The sequence below is a fragment of the Crocodylus siamensis genome, chromosome 3, assembly GCF_052110815.1.
Source record: "Crocodylus siamensis isolate JL-2025a chromosome 3, ASM5211081v1, whole genome shotgun sequence".
Lineage (NCBI taxonomy): Eukaryota > Metazoa > Chordata > Crocodylia > Crocodylidae > Crocodylus > Crocodylus siamensis.
In genome coordinates, this window is record NC_143397.1 from 147,814,437 (window position 1) to 147,826,960 (window position 12,524).

A 12,524-nucleotide genomic window follows, 5' to 3' on the forward strand; every position below is an offset into this window, starting at 1 on the left:
CACCCAGATCCTTGCTCACTTCCCCAATCCCAGCTTACCTGACACTGTCCCAGGGGAGCAGGCAGGGAAAGGGAACCTACATTCCTGGCTACAGCTGCCATCACCACCACTGCCTCTCTGTGGACTGGGCAGGTGGCCACAAGTAAGCTGGGGGACCCAAGGGATGCAGGTGGGCCATGAGGGGGAAGGGGGAAATCCAGAGGGGCAGGAGGAGATCCCCAGGGTGGGGGATCCGGGGCAGACCCCAAGATGCAGGAGGGGAGCCCCTAGGCATAGAGCAGGCAGGTCAGGGCAGCAGGGAACCCTGAGAAGTGGGGGGAACCCTGGGGGCAGGGAAGGAAAAGAGAAAGCCCCAGGGGTCAGGGAGGACTCCTAGAAAGGGAGAGGAGAGGAGGGAGATCCTTACCTTTTAGTCCTTCAAGTCCCCTACTGGCCTGACGTGCTCCAAACCGGAGCTGGCACTAATATCCACCAACATTTGAGCCCTGAAAGTGCCACATCTAACAAAGCCTTTGTGAGCCGTATCGGGTGTCCATAGCACCTTGCTCGAGTCCCTGGAGACCCACTGGTGCTAAGGCTGGGTGAGTGTTCCCTAATGTCCTTTTCTTGTTTATTTATTTGAAGTTTGTTGTACTTTTAAGGCCAGGACATGGCCCAAGCACTGCTGTGGCCCCAGTGCTTCAGAGAAGAGGGAGACAGCCCTGCCAGGAAGAAATGCAGCCAGTGTCAGCACCCAAGGGAGCTCTAGGTTCATAACGCAGCCTGAAGCGAGGCTTCTATTTTGTGACCTGGGGGCAAGCAAGTCTCCCTGACTGACTGTCCCTTCCGGCATGGCCTCGAGAGGCCAAGGCACATATGCTGTGTGTCCCGTCCCCCCCGTCCCCCCTTTGTCCCCACAGAGGCTGTGTAAAGCCCTGGGAAGTGCAGTGAGAAGCCAGGCACAAGCAACAGGCAGCAGCCAGCCTCTGCTGCAGGGGTGACGGGAGGAGGCGGCGGCTGCTGCTCAGTGCGCAGGCACAGGGCGAGCCTGGCCCCGGGCTGAGGCATACGTGGTGTGGGGGGCTGGAGTGGCTCAGAGCGGAGATGGGACCGGAGCGAGAGAGCCGCAGCTAGCCCAGCTGCCTGGGCTCGGCCGGCGGGGAGGCGCGGGAGGAGGAGGAGGAGGAGGAGGAGGAGCAGGTAACCGAGTCCCTTTGCTCTGTGGGGATTGGGCAGGACCCGGCTTCCCTTGCCCACGAGCCCCAGTCCTTCCCCGGGTGGAGGGAGATCGCAGCCTTCCCTGCTCCAGCACAGGGGCTGCGGCTGCTCGGGGAGACCGGCAGCGATGGGAGGGGGACAAGACAGGGAGCCGTGTTTTGCTGGGGAGAAGCGGCTCAGATTAGCCTGGTCGAGGCAGGCAGGTGAATGGCTCCCGCGGAGCCCGGCTGCTCCGGGCCGGGGCCGGGCTTCAGCACCGCGGACAGCGCCCGCCGCGGGCCCGGCTGCCCGGGAGCTCCAGCGGCCGGGGCCGGGCTTCAGCACCGCGGACAGCGCCCGCGCGGAGGCCCCGCCAGGGCAGGGCCGGGAAAGTCAGGGGCTCGCTGGTCTGGGAGAGGCTCACGGAGCTCAGCCTCTTCGGAGGAGGCTGCTCAAGGGAGGGCTTTGCTTTCCTTCCCGGCAGCGGATCAGGCATCAAAAACGAGGCCCCAGACCTGGCTCAGGAGCGTCCCGGCCCCCGGCACCTGATCACCCCTCTTTGCGGGATGGGAGGGGAGAAGGCGACAGCCATCGCTTCTTCTTTAAAAACCCACGACCGCCGTGTCCTTGCTGGGGAGATGAAGGGGGAGGGGTCCAGCAGCTGGATGGGATGGGGAAGGGGGTTGTGTTCCACTAACATAGCTGTTCCCGGAGGATAGAATGGAAAGGAAGGCATTGAGACAATGCTGGGGGGTCAGCTTTAACCTTCTTTAAGACATCAGAAGTGAGCCTAACCTTGCTCAGTTATTCCTAAAAGCATGTAAGCAGAGCAAAAGGGACAGCATTAGATTTTAATTTGCAGGATTTTGCACAATAACCTCATTACTCACCAAGGCACTGAGCACAAGACTGGGGAGTTATGAGGAGCCCTCAGGAAAGGGCACCTTGCAGTTGCATTGATCTGGGCATAGTTACAAGATGGTCTCTGCTTCCTCCTTGTCCAATGAATGGAAGAATTTGCATAGCTACTTTTTCCTTGCTTTACTTTACTTTCTCCTCTGCATTGTCCGAGTTGAATTAAGGTGCTCAGTTCCCTGTGTATTCATAAAATGAGAAATAACTGCTGCTTTCTTCCCCATGCATAAAGTAGAGACCAAAGTTGTCTACATAGAAGGGTAATGAGGTGCCATCATACTCCCTTATCCAGGTCATAGAACAATTCCCAACCAACTCCTCAGAAGGCTTTTACACTGAAGACAAGATCCATATCCTCTTAAGTCAGTGGAAGAACTCCCCCCTTCACCATATTGGAGTACAAATCATATTTAGCATGCTTCTAGCCTTAGAAAATAATGGATAATGATATAAATTTTAAGCAGCAAAAAGACTGTCCCATTAAATGTTATTCAGTGTCTGTTTTAGTTTCTCTAATATCCACTGCTTCTGGGCTCTCTTTCTGTAAGTAAAATGGGAAAAAACAATCCTTTTATAAATAGAAAAGTCACAGTGTATATCATCATGAGGATGGGGGAGCAGACTTCAACCATAAGAACCTCTCTTAGACTGTGTTTTATGTTTTTCAGATTCATAGTTGTGTGTGCATGTGTTGACAGCATCACTGCCTTTTTGTTTTCTTTGTTTTGCTTGGCATATCTTTCAAATGCAATGTTCTAACATGTAATCATTTTTAATACTTCAATAAAAAAATTAATACATTACAAAGCAATTTGAGAATTCATTCAGTTGGGGCTTTTTCCCCTGAAGTAGACTCCACATTATATCCATCTATTCACAAAACTGATCACACCACCACTGCCTCTGTAATAAACCTTGAAGTAAACACAGGAAAGCTTTTACCATGGAAACTAAAGTTGCTAGGGATTGCTACTATGCAGCTGCATGTTCTAAGGCAGTGATCTGATCATACATTACCATATTTCGAGGGGATTGTAATACCTGTATTGGTTTAAGTATAAAACCTAAAAAAAAAAAAAAAGCAAGCACTTTCTGTGGAGCAGATACAAGTGTCAAGTTCAGGCCCAATGCTCATGTTAAATCAATAATCCGTTTTAGCAAAGGATACCCAACTACGTATTAGTTTCTCACCAGAAAGATGATCTGTCCAGACTACAAGGCAGAAGCCATCATTGTCAGAAGACCAGGTGACTTAGGCCAGAATGTCACTCTGCTCCAAACCATCAGGAAGGTGAAACCTTTTTGAGCTTACAGCTTGACAGAATCTTCAACAAAAAAGGCAGAATTCTATATAGTTTTTCCAACAGGTTGCAAGTTAATTGTGTATGTGTATGCATTTGTGAAGTACAGATTAAAAATGTCTTCTTGAAAGCAGCTAGTAGCACTGGCTACACTTAATCAGTTCCCTTCCCTGCCCCATTTCAAAAAGGGATATATGAGTTGATAATCTAATCTGTCACAGCTGAGAGGTAGTTAGCCATGTTTGTCTGAAGACAGGCAGAAGGCAGTGTAGAGATGCCCCTTGAAGATCAGCATCTGATGAAGTAATATCTTGTTCATGAAATCTTATGAACAAGATATTACTAAGTAAGTAAGTGTACGAGGTACATTTCCACTCTACCTTCTGTCACATCTCATTAGACTCTAACAAAAAGATCATGCTTGGTTTTTGTCTGCTAAGCCTTTTCTGAAAATTTTAAGCTTTTCTGTTATAAAAAAAAAATCCAATTTTTAAGCTTTTTCAAGCACAAAAATCCATGGAAAAAATAAATAATTCCAGAATGTGCGATTTCTCTTGGGCCAATTCCCTTTCAAGAACTGGAAACAACAAATGATACCATACCTGTCTCGACTAAGAGGCAATGTGGTTACAACAAATGCAACCATGAGGGATTTTTTTTTTTCTCCAAGTGGTGCATAATTAATTTGACATAACTAATCTAAGTCCACTTCCTCTTCCATTCCATTCTCTTGAACTGAATGTAGTAAACTGCAGATATTGGGGCAGATCCATTGATATGCTTCATTAGTTTCAAGTCATTCCAGTGACCAAAGCCAAGTTTAGAGCTGCTTAACCAACTTGTATGGCTGCTTTGCTAGGCACAGGGCAATTGCAATATACCAGTGAATCCAGCTCATTAGGCCTGACTGCTGCCTTGGTCTAGTAAGTCATTTACACCTGTGAAAAGTGGGAGGAAAATGCTTTCCCTACTCATCTCATTATGCACTGATGAAGATGATTACACAAGCTGCAAGCCAATAGAGAACCAAGCATCAATAATTTATTGAAAGAAGCAGTGTTACCCTGCAAATAGGTGGATAGAGATTCAGGAGAGTAGCTGCCTGTTTCCTGTACTGTAAGTGATCCACTGTAGGACAGACCAGTCCCTTTAGTTTTCCTTATCAATTAAGTGTGGTTAATGTTTACAGGGCACTTTGAGGTATATGGATAATAAGCTGCTATTATTATAGTATTGTATGTCTAAAGCAGGTTATAGCAATATGGACCTAGGTATGACAAAGCTATGCAAATAAGAAAGTTATGGAAATTATTAGCCATAGTTATGGCAAGTCTAGCAAAATAACCTGCCTGATGCATAGGCTTAGCAGCCATGATTCCTGAGTCTACTGCTAGCTTCTTATATGGTTTTATTCATGTCATTTGATTTTTGTCTGACTCATTTCATTTAACTGTAGAATAGGTGTGGCACAGTTTTCTACCACACAGGTTATGACTGAGCTAATTTAGTGTTTGAGAGGCATTTTAAAACACCTGAAGCTATCAAACTATTAAGCGCATTCTTATTTTTATTGCATATAGTTTTGCTCCTCTTCTGTCATTAGTGAAGCCTTTTGCTGTCTCCTGATGGAAAACCTTTATTAATAAGCAAATTATTGTTTTTACAGTTATTTCATTACTTTAGAGAATGCTGCTTTCTGTACTTGTACCCTCCCTTTTCTTCTTTACAAAGGAATATCTTTACAGGATTTTTGGGGTTGAAGCAGGGAGGATGACTTGTGGGGGAAAAGATGGCTGGAATCATTGTCCTGTGTCAAGATTACAGCTAGCTAGTTGCTGGGTATATGGCTGTGATTATAAAAAAGACATGACCTTGATTTTTAGGTAAGGAATAAAAACAGCAGACAAGTTTCCAAAGGAACAAACAGCACTGTTCAGACACTGAACAACAAATAGACTATAAAAATATGCTGTTTATTAAAAAACGTTGTTTAAGAATTTTTTTCTACAGTGGTTAACCCTATAATTTGACACTTGTGTCACTTTTGCTTGAGAACATATAAAGATTAAAGTTTATAGCACAACAAAAAAGCTTGCAGCAAATGGCAATAAAAAAATATTCCGTGTTAGTGGAAAATGTCAAGGTTTGTGACATGCAAGTTATCCTGTGTGTGCAAGGCCTACCTAATAATGTTTTACAGCTTTACAAGTTGTCAATAATACCTGTAATAAGATCTTCTTACCAGTTATATTTTCAGGAAGAGAAGAATAATCCTCCCATATGCTGTCTAATTTGCTCTGTGCATTTCAAGCAAGACAACGTAGGTCCTAAGTTGTTCTTGTTCAGACAGGTAGGGTATAAACCTCCAAAAGTATGCAGGATTGTCTGTGCTTTCTGGGGCTCCCTCCAGCTTAATTGCTACTTTCATGAGAGAAATCAACACACATTTTACCTTTGTAGCTAAGAAGGGGAGTTCCCACGTTGAAACCTATCAAGGGGGGGAGGATGTGCTGTTCTAACCAGTCCACAGATCAGAAAAGTGAGACCAGCTTTTTCTTGACTTGGAAACATCTTGAGAGGGGAGAACAAGCATACTGAGCACAAAGTAGAAAACATGGAGTCCAATGGGAAAGAAGGGCAGGCTCTAAATCTCAGGCAGGAACTTGTATAGCCTTGTTAATCTCATGGGCATTGTACCTGATCTGTTAGGCCATAATTTGGCCATTGCCTTTAGAAAAAGTTACCATCTTGTCTGCAGCATAGAGGTACCTTAATTAGTTTCAACTGAGCTAGCTCAAGTATTAGAAGCAATGTAACCAAGGAAGAGTGAAGCTTCACAGACTAATTTAACCAGCCCAAAAGGCCTTTCTACAGATCATGATACAGAAATTCTGTATTCTAATGGAAGGATTATCATAGAATAGTAGAGTTACAAGGGAGACCATCTAGTCTAACCAGCTGGCCAAGGTGAGATCATTCCTAACTAAACCATCCCAGTCAAGTGTTTGTCTAACCTGATCTTAAAGACTCCAAAGATAGAGAGTCCACAACTTCTCTGAATGGCCTGTTCCAATATTGAATTACCCTCATAGTGAGAAAATTCATCTTAATGTCCAACCTGAATTTCTCTTGCTGCAATTATGAAATAGCTAGGAAATACAAAACATATACTATTGACAATTCATGGAAAGAGAGCAAAATATTCTCCATCATTTACCCACAGAACCAACCAGATTCCAAGGAACTTGGACTGCTGCCATGACCACTGCCAAGAACCTCAGTCTGCCATCTAATGACCGTACTTTAGATTTTTGCATTGTTTATAGGAATGCTACAGTATTTGCCCATCTCCTTTAAGGTGTGTAAAGCAAGTAGTCTGTAGTCAGAGATATCCCATGGGGTACCTATAGACCTGCATCAAGGCTGCTCCGATTATGGTGCAATTAAAGTGTGCTGGAGCAGACTCAATTAACAGAGTTGGATGGAGTGTGGTAATTACCACGCTCCAGCATCCCCATGCTGAAAAATGTTGGTGGGTGTGCTTTAACTAAAGCCCCCACCACCACCATTTTTCAGTGTGGGGACACCCATACACTCTAATTAAAGTGCCCTCCTCTCCCCGCCAGAGCACATGTATAAATGCCCATGTATTTGTCATCACTTGTTGTAGTTCCTGAAATGGAAAAGCACTAGATGCCCATGGAAGGAAGTTTTGTTTAAAAGAGGCTTTCTGTTGAGAACCTAACCTACAACAAGCATTTTAAAGCATTGTTTCCTTGCTAAGTTACATTGTTTCCCTGATACAGGAAGTCAATTATGTTACTTAAAGCTGCTGCCTTCTGATCATGCTCAATCCATAAAAAGATATTAATGTACCTTTAAATAGACAACACTTTAGAAGTATTTCAGAGAGATATAGTTGAAACAAGTCTTTGAATAACACTTGTGTACCTCTAACTAAACCATTTGAAGTTCTGGTTTTATAAGTGTGTTCACAGGTGGCCTGCATGATTAAAAAATAAAATGTGTGCTTTTTTGTGTTAATACTTCCATTAGAAAGGAAAGAATTAGGAACCCTGTATGTATTTTTTTCACAGTAAGTGAAATCCTAACCTTATTCAAGTTGATGGTCACTTTGGCATTGATTTTAGTGCGGCTGTGACTTATTCCACAGGTTTTAAAGTTCCCATTTTCCTCAGTGTGTTGAGTTAAAATAAATTAGTCACTTTCAAGTTGGTTCCTAATCAGTTTTCTTTTTGATGGTCAGAGGCAAACAAATCTTGTGAGGAAATCAGAGGGTTTTTTTTCCCTCAGAATCAAAATTGTTTAAGGCTAAACTTCATTATCAGATCCTCCATAATTACACATTACAGTTGCATATTATCCCATTATTAAAACTTTTTTAACAGAATCAAACAAGATAGACATCCAAAAGTTTCTGTGATGTTCTGAAATGGTGCCTGTAACTAACAAACTATGGCTAGCAGAGGCAATAGTGTTTGGGTTGGAGCTGGAGGGTGATAGTGATGACTCCCCATCCTGAATTTAAGTAATTTCCCTTTGAACTGTGAATTTCTGGTTCTAGGAATGCCACAAGAAACACTCAGTTGCATCTCTGCGGTGCAGCAGTACTGTCAATATCTATCTATGAACTGCAAAGGGATCTGAAAACCCAGGAGTGAATGCTTGGCCAGAGTAAAGCCCTTAGTTGGGGTCTTCAGGAATTCATCCCAGCAGAGTACTTGGAGCAGTACTGTTTGGTAATGACTGATGTGGAATCCCTTTGCAGGAAAGAAGAATGAGCTCGTATGCAGACATCTGTGGGTCCAAGCAAGCACAAGGTAGTGCAGAGGGAGGTTACCATCGCTATGGAGTTCGATCCTACCTGCACCAGTTCTATGAGGATTGCACAGCTTCCATTTGGGAGGATGAGGATGATTTTCAGATCCAGAGATCGCCCAGCAGGTGGAGCTCTGCATTCTGGAAGGTACCGTCCATTGCCCAGCAGGGAGTGGGGGGGAGGGGAGGAAGGAAGTATCCAAAACTGTACAAAAACATAGGCCAAGGTTTTCAAAAGTAACTAGTAATCTTGGCTGCTTGACTTGCAGTACATGACAGAAACCAATTTTCTCAAGTTCTTGAGCATCGACACTATGAAAATGAGGTGCATCTAATGAATTTACAATTGGGCATCAAAATATTGAATGACTAATCACTTAAAGACATCCTGGCCATAACTGAAATGTATAAATAAATGTATTGTTCTTGATATTCAGTGCATAGCTGCCATTGACATTCATGGTAACAACCTACACAGGAATGTATGATCAAACTATCATGAAGTGATAAGGGCCTGGGTTACTAAAAAACTTTGGAATCCTATGGAGAAATCAAGTTTTGCATTTATAATTTAAATTTGACAGAAAGATTAGCAGTGGGTTGTAAATAAGCCATGTAAATTAACCTCTGTGAGAGAGATGTCTCATGGACCGGAGCCAGTAAGTATCACATACAGAACAATATACAATGTAGTTTATTTATAAAAACTGAGTGAAGAGACTTTGGGTGCCAAAATACTTCCACTATGACAAAGTTTTTATAGCATCACAGTAATAGGTTATTTTATGTGTAGAGCAAGATACAACACACACTTTACAGTATGTAATATATTTCTTTTTCTTAGAAACTGCCATATATGCATTTACTTTAATAGCCATTGTAGAAGCAATTCAAATACTGCTATAACAGCTACACATTTTAGTTCTATGAGTCAAGTTATAAGGGACCTAAAAGAAAAGGTCTGCCTGCCTGCTGGTTAGCTTGCCAAATACTTTGCATGCATTGAAAATATTAGCTGTATATGTCATCATATTAAATGAGATAAACTGTGAAATAATATTAATTTTTAAACCTGCTTGTTTTCCAGGTCGGACTCATCTCCGGGACAGTTCTTATGCTGATAGGGCTAACAGTTCTGATGGTGGGTTTTCTTGTGCCACCAAAAATTGAAGCTCTTGGGGCAGAAGATTTTGTTGTTGTAGATACCCATGCTATTCAATTTAATGGTTCTCTTGACATATGTAAACTAGCAGGAGCAATTTTATTTTGTATTGGAGGGACCACGATGGCAGCATGTCTGCTGATGTCTGCATTTGCAAAGAATTACTCCAAAGAAGAAAAGTACCTTCAGCAAAGGTTTAAAGAGAGAATAGCAGATAGAAAAGCCCATGCACACCCAGTCACAAAAGCACCAATGCCAGGAGACTCAAAGATACCTGTCACTTTGTCCAAAGTTCAAAACATCCAACCTTTATCTGAAACCTGACATTTTCCTTTTTAATTTATAAATCACTTAATTTGAAAAAGTCAGCTTGTGTGAGCATCTGATTTTTGTGTTTACAGCACAGCAGAAAGTGCTCTGCTCTATAAGAAAGATGCTGATTGGAAACTTTATCCAACAGAAATTTAGAATTGGCAAAAGAATGAAGTTGGACGATTAATGCTTTGAGCAGTGGATTTAAGTGTTCAGATATGAATTCTGTATTTTAAAAGTGTTTATCTGTGTTAAACAGATGACCACACAGAAAAACACAATCAAGCAGGTTTAATTTATCAGATTGTGTAGTTTGAGAACACCGAGCACATTTAGACCAACTGTACCTTGGAAACCTTAAAATATGCTTTGTTTTAAAGCTTTGGGGATTTTTTTTCTGGTCATTTTTAATATTATAATGTTGTCTGGCTTCTTGTTCCTTAACTCTCCAGTCCTGCTGCACAGGGAGTCTAATCCTCTTCTGGATTCGGACTGATAGTCTTGTCCTTGTCCGTGGTCCTTATAAAAATAGTAGTGCAAATAGGTATATACACAGGACACTAGACTGCCTATGTTTTGACTTTTGTCTTAATTCCTAACACCCTATCCATAAGGGAAACTGACATTTTTAGACCTAAGTGTACTGCCAATCCACACAGACCTGCCATTACACCATCTTTTTCCATCAGAAAACTTTATCTTAAAAAATAGAAGGTGCAAAATAATTTTCATTTAAGAAGAATGCCCCGTATCCTCAGCTGCTGCTAAGTGTCACATCCCTTACAAGTCTTTGTCATATATTTTTTTAAAACTCAGAAAGACACAGATACACATTTGGGCCTTATGAGGAAGGAAATCATCAACTGTGGTTTACAGTGAAATTGTTAATTCATAGCATTCTGTCTCACCTGAATCCCATTCATTGACCTTTTAATATACCCATTAAAATATTTTAAAATGTTATTGTTATATTTTTATAGACAATAGAGAAATCTATCTGTAGTCAGAATACCTTTATGTAGACACTTACCCAACTACTTTTTTCCCCTCCCCTTTCAAATGAGGCAATTGTATCACTGGCTTAAACCATGAATTAAAGTGTACAAAGATGTGAACTTTGTATTCTCTGACAACATGTGCCACCTTATAGTTCTGTCTATTTTTGAATGGATTAAATAAAAAAAAAAGATATATATGAACTAATCACACACACACAAAAAAGTGTGATCTCCCTGGTCAGTCCTTTCAACTTGTCATTTTTTTGCTTGGCACACGGGAATCCACAAGCACTTTGACAATAGAAGCGGTGCAGAAAAAGAATCAATTTCAATCACAGGGCCAAGATGGAGCATGGGATCTGATGGCAATGACCTTGAGGCAGGCTCACAAAAATATATTCTGTTTTACCAAAAAAGCAGAAATCTGTGAGTGACTGTTCTCCCTGCCTTGATGGTTCAAGAGCTCTGGGCCTTTGAAAACTTTTATGGACTTTAAGAAGTACAGAAGTTAGGAGGAGGGTTTCTTTGTGTGTTTCTAATAGCAAATCTGGAATCGTTATTGTAGGAGGTTGAGAGCATTGAGTACAATGTTCTTAATTCTACAAAAGTGAGCACAGAGAGATTGATTTCTTTAGCAACACAAATTTTGAAATGCCCAAGGATTAAGACTATAAAAGAAGGATAATAATAACATACCTTGCATCCAAAAGTCGGAGACTGAAATGAAATAAATTCTGTGTCTATTTGGCAACTGCCTCACACCCATGGCTTAGTGAGCATAGTACAACTCGTATTTTAAAAAAAAAAGGACGGGGGGAGGAGGAGAAGAAGATTGTGGGGGTGGAAATCACATGCACTGTACTGGTTAAAAATAAGTAGAGACAGCAAGTGCTCTCATCGCAGGGAGCGAGGTCTGGCAATTGCTCATGTAGTGTGCAGTAGCACCAAAATAGAAATATAGCTGCATCATTCACAGTTGCTTGTTGTGTATTGCATGCATTATATCCCAAAGACAAAATAAGGTAGGTTGTTAACTATTTTCAAGACAGAAGGAGCCTTCTTTAGAATGCTTTTCTCTACTGCTGTCAGGCTATTAGTGTGTAGGCAGCAGGAAGACAGACCACTCTGACCTTTTCAATGCAAAGTTTAATTAAAGATTGTGCATAGTGACAGTGTGACATTTCAGGTCTTGCAGTGTAGATCACTGGATGAAATTAAAATGATCACTCCAATCTCTCTCAGTTATTCCCATCTCTCCACTTATATTTTGCTGAATGCTGCATTTGAAGTAAAAGAATAAATCCAATTTCATGGAAAAAAACTGTATCCATTTACCCATTTTCTAGAAGTGAATAAAAGCTACAACTCATTTTAAAAACACATTAAATGATTTCTCTGGTGACATCTTTGCCTGGGAGATGAGATGACCCAGTTGTTTGTGATTGGATGAAACAAACCAAGCGCTCTACTATATGGCCCTATAACCCCTTCTTTGGTTTAATATATTTTGACACTGTAATAAGCAAGAGTCATTACACTACTATGAGCTGAGAAAAGACAGAGGAGGAGGAAACATGGGAGTCATATGAAGAAGTGGGAGGAGCACAGGAATAGGTTGAGAGAGATAGGAGCTAGGAAAGAAGATGGAAGTGGGGTGGAGGGGAAAAGAAAGACATGAATGGAGGTAAGGAACAATGACAGTCAGTTGTGGAAGAAGTGGCAGAATGATCTGTAACCCCTACAGTGCACATGCCTCTAAAGCCAAGGATTAAGCCAAAAATAAGTCTCAACATTCTTCTTCAATCAAATAAGCAGTTGTGA

The 12,524-nt window shown here is 41.9% G+C and overlaps 1 protein-coding gene across 1 annotated transcript; it reads left to right on the forward strand.

The window, feature by feature from the left end:
- Nucleotides 1-1,039: 1,039 nt before the first annotated feature.
- NRSN1 (neurensin 1) lies at nucleotides 1,040-11,593 on the forward strand. The gene is made up of 3 exons (XM_090037290.1): nucleotides 1,040-1,179; nucleotides 8,182-8,379; nucleotides 9,319-11,593. The coding sequence occupies exons 2-3, from the start codon at nucleotides 8,191-8,193 to the stop codon at nucleotides 9,715-9,717; spliced, it is 588 nt and encodes a 195-aa protein (XP_089893416.1). The 5' UTR covers nucleotides 1,040-1,179; nucleotides 8,182-8,190; the 3' UTR covers nucleotides 9,718-11,593.
- Nucleotides 11,594-12,524: the final 931 nt, after the last annotated feature.

What these genes read in the sequence shown, in the direction of transcription:
- NRSN1 (XM_090037290.1), top strand. Translation starts at nt 8,191, where the DNA reads ATGAGCTCGTATGCAGACATCTGTGGGTCCAAGCAAGCACAAGGTAGT. An exon ending in GGAGCTCTGCATTCTGGAAG is followed by an intron (nt 8,380 to 9,318) that starts GTACCGTCCATT and finishes CTTGTTTTCCAG; the next exon opens with GTCGGACTCATCTCCGGGAC.